Consider the following 19175-nt stretch of genomic DNA (forward strand, 5'->3'; position numbering starts at 1 on the left):
TCCTCCTAAAGTCAATAATCGGCTCCTTGGTCTTGTTGACATTTAGTGAGAGGTTATTGTTATGGTATCAGCCAGATTTTCAATCTCCTTTATGCTGATTCATCACCACCTTTGATTTGGCCAACGATTGTGGTGTTGTCTGCAAACTTAAGAATAGCAGTGGAGCTGTGCTTAGCCTCATGGTCATACATATAAAGTGAGTAGAGCAGGGGGCTTAGAACACAACCTTGTGGTGCTCCTGTGCTGATGGAGATTGAGGGGGGGATGTCATTGACAATACAAACTGACTGGGGTGTGCAAATAATGAAATCGAGGAACCAATTGCACAAGGAGGGATTGAGGCTGAAGTCTTGAAGCTTATTGATTAGTTTTGAGGGGATGATAGTATTGAATACTGAGCTGTAATTGATAAAGAGCAACCTGATGTATGCATCTTTGCTGTCCAGATGTTCCAGGATTGAGTGAAGAGCCAATGAAATGGTATCAGCTGTGGACCAGTTGTGCCAGTGGGCAAATTGGAACAAATCCAAGTCACTTCTCAGGCAGGAGTTGATATGTTTTATCACCAAACACTAAAAGCATTTTGGCACAATGGATGTAAGTGATACTGAATGATAATCATTGATGCAGGTTACGACAGTCAAGTATAATTGAAGTCTGCTTGAAGCTGATGGGTACCTCAGACTGCAGACGTGAGAGGCTAAAGATATCAGTGAACACTTCAGCCAGATGACTTGCACAGGTCTTTAGTACTTGGCCTGATATGGATTCAAATTCAACATTTAAATTAAATTTGAATGGCTACATGGATGGAAAGAATATGGAAATATGATGTAGTGGCCATTACAGAGACTTGGCTGGCACCAGGGCAGGAATGGATTCTCAATATTCTTGAATTTCAGTGCTTTAAAAGGGATAGAGAGGAGGGGAAAGGGGAGGAGGGGTGGCATTACTGGTCAGGGATACTATTACAGCTACAGAAAGGGTGGGTAATGTAGCAGGATCCTCTTTTGAGTCACTATGAGTGGAAGTCAGGAACAGGAAGGGAGCAGTTACTCTACTGGGGGTATTCTATAGGCCCCCTGGTAGCAGCAGAGATACCGAGGAGCAGATTGGGAGGCAGATTTTGGAAGGGTGCAAAAATAACTGGGTTGTTATCATGGATGACTTTAACTTCCCTAATATTCATTGGCACCTGATTAGTTCCAAGGGTTTGGACGAGGCAGTGTTTGTTAAGTGTGTCCAGGACGGATTTCTGTCACAGTATGTTGACAGGCCGACTCGGGGGAATGCCATACTAGATCTGTATTAGGTAACGAACCGGGTCAGGTCACAGATCTCACAGTGGGTGAGCATCTGGGGGACAGTGACCACCGCTCCCTGGCCTTTGGCATTATCATGGAAAAGGATAGAATCAGAGAGGACAGGAACATTTTTAATTGGGGAAGGACAAATTATGAGGCTATAAGGCTAGAACTTGTGGGTGTGAATTGGGATAATGTTTTTGCAGGGAAATGTACTATGGACATGTGGTCGATGTTTAGAGATCTCTTGCAGGATATTAGGGATAAATATGTCCCGGTGAGGAGGATAAAGAGTGGTAGGGTGAAGGAACCATGGGTGACAAGTGAGGTGGAAAATCTAGTCAGGTGGAAGAAGGCAGCATACATGAGGTTTAGGAAACAAGGATCAGATGTGTCTATTGAGGAATATAGGGTAGCAAGAAAGGAGCTTGAGAAGGGGCTGAGAAGAGCAAGAAGGGGGCATTAGGGTAAAGGAAAACCCCAAGGCATTCTTCAATTATGTGAAGAACAAAAGGATGACAGGAGTGAAGGTAGGACCGATTAGAGATAAAGGTGGGAAGATGTGCCTGGAGGCTGTGGAAGTGAGTGAGGTCCTCAATGAATACTTCTCTTTGGTATTCACCAATGAGAGGGAACTTGATGACGGTGAGGACAATATGAGTGAGGTTGATATTCTGGAGCATGTTGATATTAAGGGAGAGGAGGTGTTGGAGTTGTTAAAATACATTAGGACAGATGTCCCCGGGGCCTGACGGAATCTCCCCAGGCTGCTCCACGAGACGAGGGAAGAGATCGATTAGCCTCTGGCTAGGATATTTATGTCCTTGTTGTCTACGGGAATGGAACCGGAGGATCGGAGGGAGGCGAATGTTGTCCCCTTGTTCAAAAAAGGTAGTAGGGATAGTCCGGGTAATTATAGACCAGTGAGCCTTATGTCTGTGGTGGGAAAGCTGTTGGAAAAGATTCTTAGAGATAGGATCTCTGGGCATTTAGAGAATCATGCTCTGATCAGGGACAGTCAGTATGGCTTTGTGAAGGGCAGATTGTGTCTAACAAGCCTGATAGAGTTCTTTAAGGAGGTGACCAGGCATATAGATGAGGGTAGTGCAGTGAATGTGATCTATATAGATTTTAGTAAGACTTTTGATAAGGTTCCACATGGTAGGCTTATTCAGAAAGTCAGAAGGCATGTGATCCAGGGAAGTTTGGCCAGGTGGATTCAGAATTGGCTTGCCTGCAGAAGGCAGAGGGTCGTGGTGGAGGGAGTACATTCGAATTAGAGGGTTGTGATTAGTGGTGTCCCACAAGGATCTGTTCTGGGACCTCTTCTTTTCGTGATTTTTATTAACGACCTGGATGTGGGGGTAGAAGGGTGGGTTGGCAAGTTCGCAGACGACACAAAGGTTGGCGGTGTTGTAGATAGTGTAGAGGATTGTCGAAGATGGCAGAGAGACATTGATAGGATGCAGAAGTGGGCTGAGAAATGGCAGATGGAGTTCAACCTAGAGACTGTGAGGTGGTACACTTTGGAAGGACAAACTCCAGGCAGAGTACAAAGTAAATGGCAGGATACTTGGTAGTGTGGAGGAGCAGAGGGATCTGGGGGTACATGTCCACAGATCCCTGAAAGTTGCCTCACAGGTAGATAGAATAGTTAAGAAAGCTTATGGGATGTAAGCTTTCATAAGTTGAGGGATAGAGTTTAAACGTCGCGAAGTAATAATGCAGCTATAAAACTCTGATTCGGCCACACTTGGAGTACTGTGACCAGTTCTGGTCACCTCACTATAGGAAGGATCTGGAAGCGTTGGAAAGGGTACAGAGGAGATTTACCAGGATGCTGTCTGGTTTAGAGAGTATGGATTATGATCAGAGATTAAGGGAGCTAAGGCTTTATTCTTTGGAGAGAAGGAGGATGAGAGGAGACATGATAGAGGTGTACAAGATATTAAGAGGAATAGATCGAGTGGATAGCCAGCGCCTCTTCCCCAGGGCACCAGAACTCAATACAAGGGGACATGGCTTTAAGTTAAAGGGTGGAAAGTTCAAGGGGGATATTAGAGGAAGGTTTTTTTACTCAGAGAGTGGTTGGTGCCTGAAATACCCTGCCCGAGTCGGTGGTGGAGGCAGATACACTAGTGAAATTTAAGAGACTACTAGACAGGTATATGGAGGAACTTAAGGTGGGGGGTTATATCGGAGGCAGGGTTTGAGGGTTGGCACAACAATGTGGACTGAAGGGCCTGTACTGTGCTGTACTATTCTATGTTAATATGGAGGGTGATCATCCAGGTGCTGTTTGATGGGACAAGGCAGATTGATAGTTCAGTGTTGACTGGATGGGCCAAAGGCCTGTTTCTGTGCTGTAATGTTCTGTCACTCTTCTATGACTCTCAACCTTGCTGCAGACAGAAGGTTTATTTCAGCTGTCTCTGTGAATTAGAGCTGGCCTTTTCTGGGCAGTGGTGATAGTGAATTTTTCTGCTTATTTTTAGGTGTACAATTGGTATTTCATACCTTTCACCTTGAGAACTCGCATGACTATCTAATTATCACAGAAGACGAGAGCTTCATGGATCCAGTAACAAGACTGACTGGCTCTGCCTTGCCTCCAACCATCAATGCGGGTCTCTATGGAAATTACACCGCACAATTACGCTTCATCTCAGATTTCTCTGTGTCTTACGAAGGGTTCAACATCACATTCTCAGGTAGGTCTCCTTCCTTCAGTTTCACACATGGTGTAAAGAAGGCATGTGCGATAATGCAGTGACTGGGACAAAAACGTAGGAGCATAAAGAAAATAATGGACATGGATAAGGTAACGCACGCAAAATGCTGGTGGAACTCAGCAGGTCAGGCAGCATCTATGGAAATGAGTAAACAGTCGACGTTTTGGACCAAGACCCTGCAGTCCTGATGAAGGATCTTGGTCCAAAACGCTAAGGGTCCTGATGAAGGGTCCCAGCCTGAAGAGTTGACTGTTTATTTCCCTGCGTAGATGCTGCTGAGTTCCTTCGGCGTGTTGTGTGTTTTGCTCTGGATTTCCAGCATCAGTAGAATCTCTTGTGCTTATAGATTAAGATAAATAGGCACCTGAATATGCAAAGTATGAAGGCTACAGATCATGAGCAGGCAGAAGAGATTTAGTTTAATTCAGTATGGAGTTTGAGAGCTGAAGGTCTTGCTTCTGTTCTGTACCGGTCTACGTTCTACATTCAAGGATGGCGCAATAGTACAGCAGTTAGCGCAATGCATTACAGCACCAGAGATCACCGATTGGGGTTTGATTCCTGCCGCAGTCTGTAAGGAGCTCGTACGTTCTCCTTGTGATCAAATAGTGTTCTGCAAACTACTCCGGTTTCCTCCTACTTTCCAAAGATATGCAGTTTAGGGTTGGTGAGTTGTGGGCATGCCATGTTGCTGCTGGCAGTGTGGTTACACTTGCGGGCTGCCCTCAGCACATCCTCAGACCGTATTGGTTGTTGACACAAAATAACGCATTTCTCTGTATGTTTTGATATTTTGTTGTACATGTGACAAATAAAGCTAATCTTTAACAAAATAAAGCAAATCAAAATCACTTTGAAACTCTGCACCATGGTTGATAGTCTTTTATCTTTCTTTGCCGTACTAATTTTTAGCAAGTACTTTGTATTACAGATTTTAGTAGCATTGTACCAACATTACTAAGTAAAAGTGTCAAACCTAGAATGATGCATTGACTGAGAATATCAGTTGGTATACAGAATGCCTTGGTTACAGCTTGCAGGATTTTCATGTGGCTGCTTCAGTACGATAGGGAGGACATCATAAACACAAGAGATTCTGCACATATTGGAAATGCTGGAGGAACTCGGCAGGTCAGGCAGTAGCTATGGAAATGAATAAACCATTGATGTTCTGGGCTGAGATTCTTCATCAGGACTTGAAAGGAAGAGGGAAGAAGCTGGAATAAGAAGGTAGGGGAGGGGAAGGAATACATGCCAGAATGTGATAGTTGCAGACTGGTAGCTGGGGGAGAGGTGATGAAATAAGAAGCTGTGAGGTGATAGATGGAAAAGGTGAACACCTAGAAAAGAAGGAAACCGGTACAAGAGGAGAGTGGAAAGGGAAGGAGGAAGGGCAGCCAAAGGAGATAACAGGCAGGTGACAAGAAGAGGAGAGGTGAGAGGGGAACCAGACTGGAGGATGGAAGAAAAGGGTAGGAGGAGGGGGAAAATTACTGAAAGTTAGCAAAATTAATGTTCATCCCATCAGTTTGGAGGCTACCCAGACAGAATATTAGGCACTGTTCTTCCAACCTGTGAGTGGATTTATTATGGCAGTAGAGGAGGCTATGTCGGAATAGTTATGTTGGAATAGAAATGGGGATTGAAATTGAAATGGTTGGCCGCCAGGAAATCCTGCTTTTTGTGGATGGAGCCAAATACAGATGTAAGGATGATATCATGCCAACTTTTATGTAATTTATCTTCAATTTTAAGACTTCCAGTGAAATGGGGAAATTTTGTTTTACATTTGCTGAATGCACTGTGTAAAATATTTTTTTATAAAATAATCATTTGCAGAGCCCTTTTCATTCAGGTGATGTAGTTCAAAGTACCTTATAATGGGATACAAGTGTTAACATGAAAATGAAATAAAAATAAACATGTAAATAAAAGACAAAAGGACATTAGTTGAAAGCAAGGTTAAATAAATAGGTTTTGAGCTGGTGCTTAAATGCGTCAACTAAGTCTGCATCCCTTATAACTTTAGGTATTGAATTCTGAAGTTTAGGAGTGCAGATCAAAACAGCAGAGCTACCTATTATCTTTTGAGGGGGATTCTTTAAATTAAAGACACTAGTGGAAGAAGACCTGAGAGCTCGAGCAGGATTTCAAAACAAAACTGAGAACATGAGTTGTAAACAATCCTTTAAAGTGAGTCTGTAGGTTGTACAGTCAGTTCAGAATTGAGGTGAGTGAAGTTATCCATACTGGTTCAGGAGCCTGATGGTTGAAGGGTAATATCTGTTCCTGAACCTGGTGGTGTTGGATGCAAGGCTTTGGTACTTCCTGCCCACTGGTAGTAGTGAGAAGAGATGATGGATGCCACTCAGTGGTGGGGACCCTTTGCATGTAATTGTCTGGGCAGTATCCATTGCTTTTTTTCTAGTCTTTTCCATTCTTGTGATTGGTGTTTCCATTCTTGGCTATAATGCAACCAACTATTATACTCTGCACTGTGCGTTTATTTCTATTTTTTTTAGATATACAGTGCGGAACAGGATCTTCCAGCCCAGTGGGACCTGCTGCCCAGCAGGCCACCTATTTAACACTAGCCTGATCAATTTACAGTGACCTATCAACCTACTAACTGAAATGTCTTTGGACTGTGGGAGGAAACCAGAGCACCCAGAGGAAAACCACATGTTCCCAAGGAGCATGTACAAATTCTTTACAGATGGGTGTCTGAATTGAACTTGGAAACACTCTGAGATTTAATAGTGTCATGCTAAGCACTACTGTGACACCCTGTATTGAAGTTTGGAATGTTTTGCATGATGTGCTGAATCAACGCCAAATCTACATGCATTCTTTGTGATGGCACTTTCATGCTGGTCCCAGGACAAATCCTTTGATATGATAGCACCAATGAATTTGAAGAATTTCTACCTCCAATCCCCTAATGAGATCTAGCTCATGGACACTAGTGTCTTCCTCCAGTAGCTGTCAATCAGCTCTTCAGTGTTTCTGATGTTGAGTCAGAGGTAAAGTGAAGTAACTAGGTATTACTGTTGACTGTTTTATTTTGCTGCTTTGATTTACAGAGTATGATCTGGAGCCCTGTGATGATCCTGGTGTTCCTGCTTTTAGTCGGAGAATTGGGTTCCAGTTTGAAGTTGGAGACTCGTTGAAATTTTCCTGCTTTCCGGGATATAGACTGGAAGGTGCTTCTCAGATCACCTGTTACGGAGGAGGAAGGCGGGTGTGGAGTGCACCTCTTCCAAGGTGTGTGGGTAGGTGGTCACATGCTTTCATTTCATGCATCTTAACTTTAAGATGATTGTATTTATTGCTAGAGAAACTGCCAATAGACATATAGATCTACAGCAACAAATGGGTGTCATGGTGTCAATCATCTACAGAACACTTCCATGATTTGTTAACAATTCATGGAAATATTTTTTAAACACCAAGTCTTAAGGATGAATTAACAGTCGACTTTAATTGGTCTTTTCTACCCCCCTCCCACCCCCAGTACATATACCAAAGCTGTTCAAGAATGAAGAATACAGTGAATAAAAAATAAGATTCTGAGGAACAGAGGGATCTTGGGGTCTTCATTCGTATATTTCTCCAAGTTGCCATGCAGGTTGATAGGGTTGATAAGAAGGCATATGGTGTGTTGGCCTTCATTAGTTGGGGGGGGCATTGTGTTCTTTAGGTGTGAAGTAATGTTGCAGCTCTAACCCTGGTTAGACCACATTTGGAATATTATATTCAGTTCTGGTCACCTCATTGTAGGAAAGATGTAAAAGCTTTAGAGAGAGTGCAGAGGAGACTTAACAGGATGCAGTCTGCATTAGAGAGAATGTCTTATGAGAATAGCTTCAGTGAGCTTGGGCCTTTCCCCTTGGAGTGAAAGAGGATAATTGTGAGGTCAAGTGTCCATTTTATCAGATAATAGATCTATTCAAGATTGTATAAGAGATCTTATAACAACAGGATAGAAGCTGTCATTGACACTAGCAGTACATAATTTCAGTCTTCTGTATTTTTTGCCTGGTGGGAATTGGTTTTGGTTTATTATTGTCACATGGAATGAGATACAGGAAAAAGCTTGTCTTACACACTGTTTCTACAGATCAAATCATTGTACAGTGCACTGAGTTAGAATGTGCCTCAACCTCAGTGAAGTCCACTGATGTTCAAAGAGGTTGAAATGATTAGCAGGTAAAACAAGGTAAAACAATCAGAGAATGTAGAATATAGTGTAACAGTTACAGAGAAAGTGCAGTGCCTGTAGACAATAAGGTGCAAGGTCATAATGCAACGTGAGGTCAAGAGTCCATCATGTCGCGATCTGCTCAATAGTCTCACAATAGTGGGGGAAGCTGTCCTTGAACCTTGTGAGCAAGACAAACTTTTCACTGCGTCTTGGTACATGTGACAAGAATAAACCAATACCAATACCAATATTAAAGTGCAGTGCAGGTAGATGGTAATGTGCAAAGTCACAGTAATGTAGACTTTGAGGTCAGGTCAGGAGTCCATTTTATTGTTTAAGAAGTCCATCCAAGAGTCTTAAAACTGTGGGATAGAAGCTGTTGTTGAGGCAGGAGCAGTTCAGAGGGACGTAGATCAAATACAGGACTATGGTCTGGAGGTTGTAGGTACAGAGGCAGCCTGTCCTGGGATTGAAACCCAGAGATCAAAGCCCTGAGGCTGAGGAGTCTGGATGCCGAAGCCTGAAGTTAGTGTATTCAGAGGTCAAAACCTGAAGTTCGAGACCTCTAGATTGGTGAGTCTGGAGGACAGAGGTCTGATGCCCTTGAGTCTGGGGCCATGGTCTGGAGGCAGCCTGTCCTGTAATTGGAGGTCTGTCTGTGTGTGTGCATGGCAGTGTGGGAAAAGGATTTGTTTTGCTGTTGTCTCTTAGAAACATAGAAACATAGAAAAATAGGTGCAGGAGTAGGCCATTCGGCCCTTCGAGCCAACACCGCCATTTATTATGATCATGGCTGATCATCCAACTCAGAACCCCGCCCCAGCCTTCCCTCCATACCCCCGATCCCTGTAGCCACAAGGGCCATATCTAACTCCCTCTTAAATATAACCAATGAACTGGCCTCAACTGTTTCCTGCAGCAGAGAATTCCACAGATTCACCACTCTCTGTGTGAAGAAGTTTTTCCTAATCTCGGTCCTAAAAGGCTTCCCCTTTATCCTCAAACTGTGACCCCTTGTTCTGGACTTCCCCAACATCAGGAACAATCTTCCCGCATCTAGCCTGTCCAATCCCTTTAGGATTTTATACGGTTCAATCAGATCCCCCCTCAATCTTCTAAATTCCAATGATTACAAGCCCAGTTCATCCAGTCTTTCTTCATATGAAAGTCCTGCCATCCCAGGAATCAATCTGGTGAACCTTCTTTGTACTCCCTCTATGGCAAGGATGTCTTTCCTCAGATTTGGGGACCAAAACTGCACACAATACTCCAGGTGTGATCTCACCAAGGCCTTGTACAACTGCAGTAGTACCTCCCTGCTCCTGTACTTGAATCCTCTCGCTATAAATGCCAGCATACCATTCGCCTTTTTCACCGCCTGCTGTACCTGAATGCCCACTTTCAATGACTGGTGTATAATGACACCCAGGTCTCATTGCACCTCCCCTTTTCCTAATCGACCACCATTCAGATAATAATCTGTTTTCCTATTTTTGCCACCAAAGTGGATAACTTCACATTTATCCACATTAAATTGCATCTGCCATGAATTTGCCCACTCACCCAACCTATCCAAGTCACTCTGCATCCTCTTAGCATCCTCCTCACAGCTAACACTGCCACCCAGCTTCGTGTCATCCGCAAACTTGGAGATGCTGCATTTAATTCCCTCATCCAAGTCATTAATATATATTGTAAACAACTGGGGTCCTAGCACTGAGCCTTGCGGTACCCCACTAGTCACCGCCTGCCATTCTGAAAAGGTCCCGTTTATTCCCACTCTTTGCTTCCTGTCTGCTAACCAATTCTCCATCCACATCAATACCTTACCCCCAATACTGTGTGCTTTACGATGGCACACTAACTTCCTGTGTGGGACCTTGTCAAAAGCCTTTTGAAAATCCAAATATACAACATCCACTGGTTCTCCCCTATCCACTCTACTAGTTACATCCTCAAAAAATTCTGAGATTCGTCAGACATGATTTTCCTTTCACAAATCCATGCTGACTTTGTCCGATGATTTCACCGCTTTCCAAATGTGCTGTTATCACATCTTTGATAACTGACTCCAGCAGTTTCCCCACCACCGACGTTAGGCTAACCGGTCTATAATTCCCCGGTTTCTCACTCCCTCCTTTTTTAAAAAGTGGGGTTACATTAGCCACCCTCCAATCCTCAGGAACTAGTCCAGAATCTAACGAGTTTTGAAAAATTATCACTAATCTAACGAGTTTTGAAAAATTATCTTGTTGTTTGTTCTCTGTGTGTTGTTCTAACGAGCATTGTGGGTGTGCTTCGTTGTCACTGGAATGCGTGGTGACACTTGCAGGCTAGCCCTGGACCATCCACAGAGTGTGTTGGTTGTTAGGTTTTGATGTACATGTGATAAATAAGTCTGAACCTGAATGTGAATGGGATGTGCTCAGAAATGCAGCTTAGACGATTTGGACTGAATGGCCTGGTTCTGTGCTGTGTAACTCTATGACTCTATTTTCAGACAATGATCTCAAAAACTAAAGCTAGAAATGAAGTGTGACCTATCTTTATCCAGAAAACACCAATGAGATGCTTTAAGGCAGAATTTGTAAAAGACACATCCTTAGTTGCTGCTGGTGTGCCCAAGAAAACTGGGTGGAAATCATTGTGGATAATATCAATTGAAATAGGAACATTAAAATTAAACATGGGGCTCAAATTGAAATTTTGGTTTAGCCATTGACCCACCCCTCCACATTCCCAACCATCATTTATCATTTCCTGTCAGTCACCTTACATACAAACACTTCTGTGCCTAGCATCACTTTTTGGACATACAGTCAACTTATGTATCCTCTAAAGCTCACTGAACTCTTCCTTTGTCTATCATGGACCAGAGGCCGGAGTTTGCCAGGTTGCTACTCCATATTGAATAAGTTCAGTATCCGTAGAACCTCAGTAACACAGGTCCCAGACACCACTAGAAAGCAGACATTGACACAGTCTAAGTGCAAACTGGGTCATCCCCATTTGGATTACATGAGCCAAACACAGGAAAATGGAGTCTAGCTTATATTCAGACTTTGACTTGTTAGGGATTATTTAGAAGTTATGAAATTATGTGAATATAGCAAATGTTTATTCAAACTAGAACCAGTAAAGTACATTAATTGCAAGCAGCCATCACTTTGAAGTTAAAAGTTAGAAGTTAACAATACTGTCTGTTAGGCACTGGCTGGTTGCTCAAGGTATGGTTTATAAATTAAAGTGACCATGAGACGTTCTTATGCATTAGCTAAATATTGGACTACAGGGTGATGTTGATTGGCCTGCATCAAACCAGGCAAATATGGGCTTAAGTAATTTGTGCTATTATAACCAAGTTCAAGGAAGCTTGTAGACCAGACTGATATTATCACTTAGCACAAAAAAAACGGATCAATCAGTAGTTAGGAGATTTGTATGCTCAGAGATTCAGCCCTCAAAACACTAAACTTGGGCCTCTGGCTATCTCTCCTTGGAAGTTTTCAGTTCATGTGAATTAATTTCCCTCAACAAGGTGTTTCAACCTTCAGAAGTGACTTTTCAATTACAATGTGCTTCTACTGTAAATATGTATGTACTTCTAAGAAACCAACAAGGAATTTTCAGACACTAAATATTGAAGTAAACAATGACATTGTAACTATAAAAGTTGTATTGAATCACCTGTTGTACTTTTGATCTTAAGGATATAAGAATGTGATGTATTTCGAATTTGGGAGACTCTACTGAGAAGGTCTATAAGAGAATGTCTGTTTGTTGTGATGAATAAAAACTTTCGTACCCACAACTTCTTCAGCTTCTTTATGTCCAGTGTCACTTTATGGACATACAATAAATCTCTGTGTCTAAGCTATCTTATGTGTTTATATTTATTATGTTTTTTTATTATTGTATTCTTTATCATATTGTGTTTATTTGTGCTGCATTGTTTCTGGAGTAACAATTGTTTTGCTTTTCTTTACACTTCTGTACTGGAAATGACATTAAACAATATTGAATCTTTGCCTGTGACTTAGTAACAGTCACAACAGGCTCGCATGAACAAATTGAGCCAAAGGGCCTGTTTCTGTGCTGTATGACTCTGTGACCAAATTAAATACCATGAACTGGAAATTTTACTTTCACTGACACTATGCTAGTGAGCATTACATGAACATGGGATAATGCTTTGGGGATGTGTTTATAGAAAGGCAGATAGATAATAAATTTCTCAAACTATTTTTAGAAGTTAATAGCTTCCACATTATTGTAAGGATTCATATTCAGAGCTTGGGTTGCTCTCAATGATTATGTTTGTAGCTAATAAGCTACGTAAATTAACTCAACTATCTTCTATATTATCATTAACAGTACTTTACAGATGATAAACAGATCAATTTAGAATGATAAAATGAATTCTCGACTTCACAATCTACCTTGCTGTTTTCTTGCACTACACTTTCACTGTGGCTGTTACATGTTCTGCATTCTGTTATTGTTTTGCCTTCTACATTCTCAATGCACTGTGTAATGCATTGATCTATTGTTTACGAATGCAATCTTTTCACTGTACCTCAGTATACAGTGGCATTCAAAGGTTTGGGCACCCATGTTCAAAATTTCTGTTACTGTGAATATTTAAGTGAGTAGAAGATGAACTGATCTCCAAAAGTCATAAAGTTAAAGATGTCACATTCTTTTCAACGTTTTAAGCAAGATTAGTGTATTATTTTTGTTTTGTACAATTTTAGAGTGGAGAAAAAGGAAGGGAGTACCATGTAAAAGTTTGGGCACCCCAAGAGATTTGAGCTGTCAGGTAACTTTTACCAAGGTCTCAGACCTTAATTAGCTTGTTAGGGCTTTGGCTTGTTCACAATCATCGTTAGTAAAGGCCAGGTGATGCAAATTTCAAAGCTTTGTAAATACCCTGACTTCTGAAACCTTGTCCCAACAATCAGCTGCCATGGGCTCCTCTAAGCAGCTGCCTAGCACTCTGAAAATTAAAATAAATGATGCCCACAAAACAGGAGAAGGCTATAAGAAGAGAGCAAAGCATTTTCAGGTAGCCGTTTCCTCAGTTCATAATGTAATTAAGAAATGGTAGTTAACAGGAATGGTGGAGATCAAGTTGAGGTCTGGAAGACCAAGAAAACTTTCCGAGAGAACTGCTAGTAGGATTGCTAGAAAGGCAAATCAAAACCCCCGTTTGACTGCAAAAGTCCTTCAGGAAGATTTAGCAGACCCCGGAGCACTGTTCTACTGTGCAGTGACACCTGCTCAAATATGACCTTCATGGAAGAAGTCATCAGAAGAAAACCTTCCCTGTATCCTCACCACAAAATTCAGCATCAGGAGTTTGCAAAGGAACATCTAAACAAGCCTGATGCATTTTGGAAACAAGTCCTGTGGAATGATGAAGTTAAAATAGAACTTATTGGCCACAATGAGTAAAGGTCTGTTTGGAGAAAAAAGGGTGCTGAATTTCATGAAAAGAACACCTCTTCAACTGTTAAGCATGGGGGTGGATCGATCATGCTTTGGGCTTGTGTTGCAGCCAGTGGCACGGGGAACATTTCACTGGTAGAGGGAAGAATGAATTCAATTAAATACCAGCAAATTCTGGAAGCAAACATCACACTGTCTATAAAAAAGCTGAAGATGAAAAGAGGATGGTTTCTACAACAGGATAATGATTCTAAACACCCCTCAAAATCCACAATGGACTACCTCAAGAGGCACAAGCTGAAGGTTTTGCCATGGCCCTCACAGTCCCCCGACCTAAACATCATCGAGAATCTGTGGATAGACCGCAAAAGAGCAATGCATGCAAGACGGCCCAAGAATCTCACAGAACTGGAAGCCTTTTGCAAGGAAGAATGGGAGAAAATCCCCCAAACAAGATTGAAAGACTCTTAGCTGGCTACAGAAAGCATTTACAAGCTGTGATACTTGCCAAAGGGGGTGTTACTAAGTACTACCATGCAAGGTGCCCAAACTTTTCCTTTGGACCCTTTTCCTTTTTTGTTATTTTGAAACTGTAAAAGATGGAAATAAAAAAGTAATCTTGCTTAAAATATTAAAGAAATGTGTCATCCTTTTGGAAATCTGGTCATCTTTTACCTGCTCAGTGACAGAAATTTTGACCGGGATGCCCAAACCTCTGCATGCCACAGTATGTGACAATGATAAACCAGTCAAATCATTATTTTCAATTGAAGCTTTAGGTTCTTGTTGGGGTTTACATCACACATAATTTGTAGTCATAGAGTCAGAGAGCAGGGAAATAGGCCCTTCAGCCCAACTGGTCCATGCCAACCAGATTTCCCATCTAAACTAGTACCACACACACAAAATGCTGGAGGATCTCAGCAGATCAGACAGCATCTATGGAAAGGAATAAACAGCAGACATTTTAGGCCAAGACACTTCATCAAGGCTAGCAGAAAGCTAGTGATATTTGCCTGCATTTAGCTAACAGTCCATGAACACTATCTCTCTATTCCTCTTTTGTTCTATCTATCTATCTCTCAATTTATATGTCTGTTTATCTCTCTGTTTATCACTTTTTGTGACTTGTATATGCTTTATATACGTATTTCACTGTACCATTGCTACAAAATGACATATTTCACAACATATGTCAGTGGTAATAAACCTGATTCTGATTCTGAAACATTTCCTATCCATGTACTATACTTTCCTTTTAAGTGTTGTTAATATACCTGCCTCAACTATTTCCTCTGACAGTTTGCTTCATGTACTGGGTGAAAATGTTGCCCCTCAGGTTTCTATTAAATCTTCCCCCTCTCATAATAAACCTTTGAGCAATTGTTCTTGATTCCCCAAAACGAGGGAAAAGAACTGTGGAAACTCCTGGGAATGCACATCTCGCACAACCTCTTGTCGTTCCAGAGCACGTTCTACACAATCAGGAAAGCTCACTAATGCTTCTCCTTTCTGAGGAGGATGAAGCAAGCTGGACTATGCACATCTAATTCTCTTTTCTTTTTTTAAAACTTTTTATTAATCTTCAGGTTCATAAACATAGTAACAGTACTAATACAAAGAGATTGAGATTATATTATTGGTAATTGACATATACAAGTAAAAACTACAGATAATACAAGTATAACAGACCTCCCAAACTCTTGATATAGTTAACCATGATAAAAAGAAAAATGAAAAAAAACACGAGAAAAAACCCAAAGTGAAAGAAAACTTAAAAAAAACTAAACTAAACTAAACTAAAACAAAAACTAATCTAAACAAAACAAAACAAGGCTGGACTAATATAATACATCGAATACAATCATTAATGTCGTTAACTCCGCTCCTCTATCCATGTATTCTAGGTTAGTTAAAACGATTCAGAAAAGGTCAAGCTACATCATAACGCTTTCTCCTTTCTGAGGAGGATGAAGCAAGCTGGACTATGCACATCTATTCTCACATCATTTTACAGATACACAGTAGCTTGTATCCTAACAAGCTGTATCACTGAATGGTACAGAAACTGCACTACAGTGGACAGGAAGGCTCTGCAATGGGTTGTCAAAACTGTCCAGTACAACACCAGCACCAGCCTACCCACCATCAAGGATATATATAAAGCAAAGCCCAGTGATCTCACCCATCCTCTTCATGTCCCTCTCCCATCAGGGAGGATGCTACATAGGCATACACACCAGGACCACCAGGCTCAAAAACAGTAACTTTTCACAAGCATCAGGATGATCAACACCTCCACTCAGTAACTCATGCCCCACAACTCACCAACACTACTTTATCATTTCCTGTTAGTCACCTTATGTATAGGCACTCCTGTGCCTAGGATCACTTCATGGATATAAGATCAATCAATGTATAATAGCTATTTTATGTATTTATATTTATTGTAGGTGTTTTTTTGGGCTGACTCAGAGGCAGAAAATCAATTATTTCATTTTCCTTTACACTTGTGTACTGGAAATGACATTAAACAATCTTAAACCTTGAATCTTGATGGGGCGCATTCACCCTATCTATGCTCCTCAAGACGGAGTGTAATTGGGGACACAAAATACACTTGAAGTGTAGGATTCCAGATGGGAATAGCTTAGGGCATATTTACACCAGGATGTATTATGTAATTGAGTTGTCATTTGTGCTTTTACTTTGTTTTCCTTCTAAACTTGTTTTAACCATTCTAAAAGATGTTTTAATTGCTTGCACTTTCTATTTATGACTTAGCTGAATGCGGAGCCTCTGTAATTGCAACGGAAGGTACGTTGCTGTCGCCAAATTACCCAGTGAACTACGAGAACAATCATGAATGCATCTACAGAATTGAGACACAGCCAGGGAAAGGCATCAGCCTTCGTGCTAGAACATTTAATCTTCAGGAGGGTGATGTTGTCAAGGTAACAGTGACATCGACACATACAGTATCTCTTTCATTTTATACTTTACCTCAATTTCCAATGAATGGTTTCCCTCAGTGCCACAATATCTCAATGCCAATGGAAGTAGAATTTTAAAGGTGTATCAATTTGAGCCAAATCTTGGCTGAGAAACGTGTTTATGTTAACATTTCCAACTTCAAGTGATTAGATTTTAAATCCGTTTTCAATGTCATCTTTCTTAGGTCTGCCAAAATGGGCTGAGTAATTGTACCATTGAATATTTCAAGATTAAATTCTGGTTGCTAGGAGTTAGTTGCATTTCGGTGCTGGCACTTGAAATTCGGCTTTATGAGTCTTGAGTCAGGGTTTCTGTTGTGCAAAGAAAACAAAGCCTTTGCATTGCTCTTGAACACGAGATCCATGTGCTAGAAATCTCGAGTAATTCAGACAAGGTACTGGAGGAACTCAGCAAGTCCGGCAGCATCTATGGAGAGGAATAAAGAGTCAACACTTTGTGCAGAGTCCTGATGGTGAAGGGGCTTGGGCAAAATTGCTGACTGTTTATTCCTTTCCATAGATGCTGCCTACCCGGTTGAGTTCATCCAGCATTTTGTGTGCATTACTTCGCATTTTAAGAGAGGTGTAGATAGAATAGACAGAAAATATCTTTTTATAAGAATCAAAATCTCTAATGCCAGAGGACATGCATTTAAAGTGTAAGGAGGGAATTTCAAATGAGTTGTGAGGGGCAAGCTTTTAACACAGAGAGTCGTGGGTGCCTGGAATGTGTTGCCTGGGATGGTGGTAGTGACAAACATTACGAACTTTTAAAGCTATATACATAGACACATAAATGGAGGAAAATGGAAGGAAATGGATATTGTGTAGGTAGAAAAGATTAGTTTAGTTAGCCATTTGATTATTATTAGTTCAGCACAACACTGTGGAGTGTAGAGCCTGCTCCTGTGCTGTACAGACTGCTCTGCGTTCCATTTCTCTGACTCTGGTCACACTGTCAGGTTGCCCTGGGCTTTATTTATCCACACTTGTGCTTTTATTTCCCAGTTCAAAAGGAATTATGTTTTGTGCATAAATGTCATGGGTAGAACAAGCTCTCAATTACTTTGTTCCACAGGGACACTTTAGTTACATGTGCATTTTTACTTCTTCTGATACAATTTACCTTGACTCCTATATTACAGAAGAATAGGCAATTTTGTTCTAACTGTACAATCACAGCCAAGAATTGAATCAATTTATCATCCATTTAGTGACCTTGATATAAAAGCTTGAGCTTCCTATTTTTCTCCAAACAACATCGGGTTTTGAAACTTCAGAAAAAAGAGAAAATCTGCAGATGCTGGAAATCAAAGCAACATACACAAAATGCTGGAGGAACTCAGCAGGTCAGGCAGCATCTATGGAAAAAAGTACAGTCGACGTTTGGGGCTGAGACTCTTCGGCGGGAAATGTCGACTGGACTTTTTTCCATAAATGCTGTCTGGCCTGTTAATTTCCTCCAACATTTTGTGTGTGTTTTTTGAAACTCCAGGTTGAGATTCTAAATTGGAAAAAGGCCAGTTCTGATGTTATCAGGAAGGGTTTGGGGCAGGCAGTTGTCTCGTAAAGGTGTACTTGGTAAGTGGGAGGCAATCAAAAGTAAAAATTTGAGAGTACAGAGTTTGTATGTCCTTGTCAGAATGAAGGGCAAGGATAACAGTTTTATGGAGCCTTGGATTTTCAGAAATATTGAGGCACTGGTTATGAAAAAGAAGATGATGCTAGCAAGTAGGAAAAAATAAGGTACTTGAGGAGTATCAGAAATGTAAGAGAACATTTAACAAGGGAATGAGGAGGGTTAAAAGGAGGCATGAGGTTGCTCTGCCAGACAAGATGAAGGAGAAACCTACAGATATATTAGGAACAAAAGGATAGTCCACTGGAAGATCAGAGTAGTAATCTATACATAGAGACAAAAGAGATGGTGGAGATCTTAAACAGATTTTTTGCATCTGTATTTACTTGGAGATGGACACAGAGTCTATTGAACTGAAGTAAAGCAGTAGCGAAGTCATGGACCTTATACAGATGACAGAAGAAGAAGTGCTTGCTCTATTGAGGAAAAGTAGGATGGATAAACCCCTAGAGCCTGACAATGTGTTCCATTAGACCCTGTGGGAGGCGAGTACAGAAATTGCAGGGCCTTAGCAGAGATATTTAAAACATCCTTAGCTATGGGTGAGGTGCTGGAGGATTTGAGGACAGCTAATGTTGTTTCATTGTTTAAGAAAGGCTCTAAGAATGAACCTAGGAATTATAGGCCAGCGAGCCTAACACTATTAGAAGGTATTCCTAGGGACCAGATACATGAGTATTTGGATAGACAAGGTATGATTAGGGATTGTCAAATTGCTTTGTGCATGTTAGGTTGTGTCTAACCAATCTTTTTGAGGAAGATACCAGGGAAGTTGATAAATGTAAACCTGCGGATGTTGTCTACGTGGACTTTAGCAAGGCTTTTGACAAGGTCTCACATGAAAGGTCTGTCAGG

The 19175-nt window shown here is 41.2% G+C and overlaps 1 protein-coding gene across 5 annotated transcripts in view; it reads left to right on the plus strand.

Annotated features, from left to right (window-relative positions):
• The window catches only part of LOC134341158 (CUB and sushi domain-containing protein 1-like), a 2430601-nt gene that overhangs the window by 1898616 nt on the left and 512810 nt on the right, over window positions 1–19175 (plus strand). For all 5 annotated transcript variants that reach the window (XM_063038952.1, XM_063038962.1, XM_063038968.1 and 2 more), the window contains 3 exons: window positions 3800–4015; window positions 7120–7308; window positions 16473–16642. In XM_063038952.1, coding sequence (XP_062895022.1) covers window positions 3800–4015; window positions 7120–7308; window positions 16473–16642 — 575 coding nt within the window. The remainder of the gene's footprint in view (window positions 1–3799; window positions 4016–7119; window positions 7309–16472; window positions 16643–19175) is intronic.

Source organism: Mobula hypostoma, chromosome 2 (assembly GCF_963921235.1).
Source record: "Mobula hypostoma chromosome 2, sMobHyp1.1, whole genome shotgun sequence".
Taxonomy (NCBI): Eukaryota; Metazoa; Chordata; class Chondrichthyes; order Myliobatiformes; family Myliobatidae; genus Mobula; species Mobula hypostoma.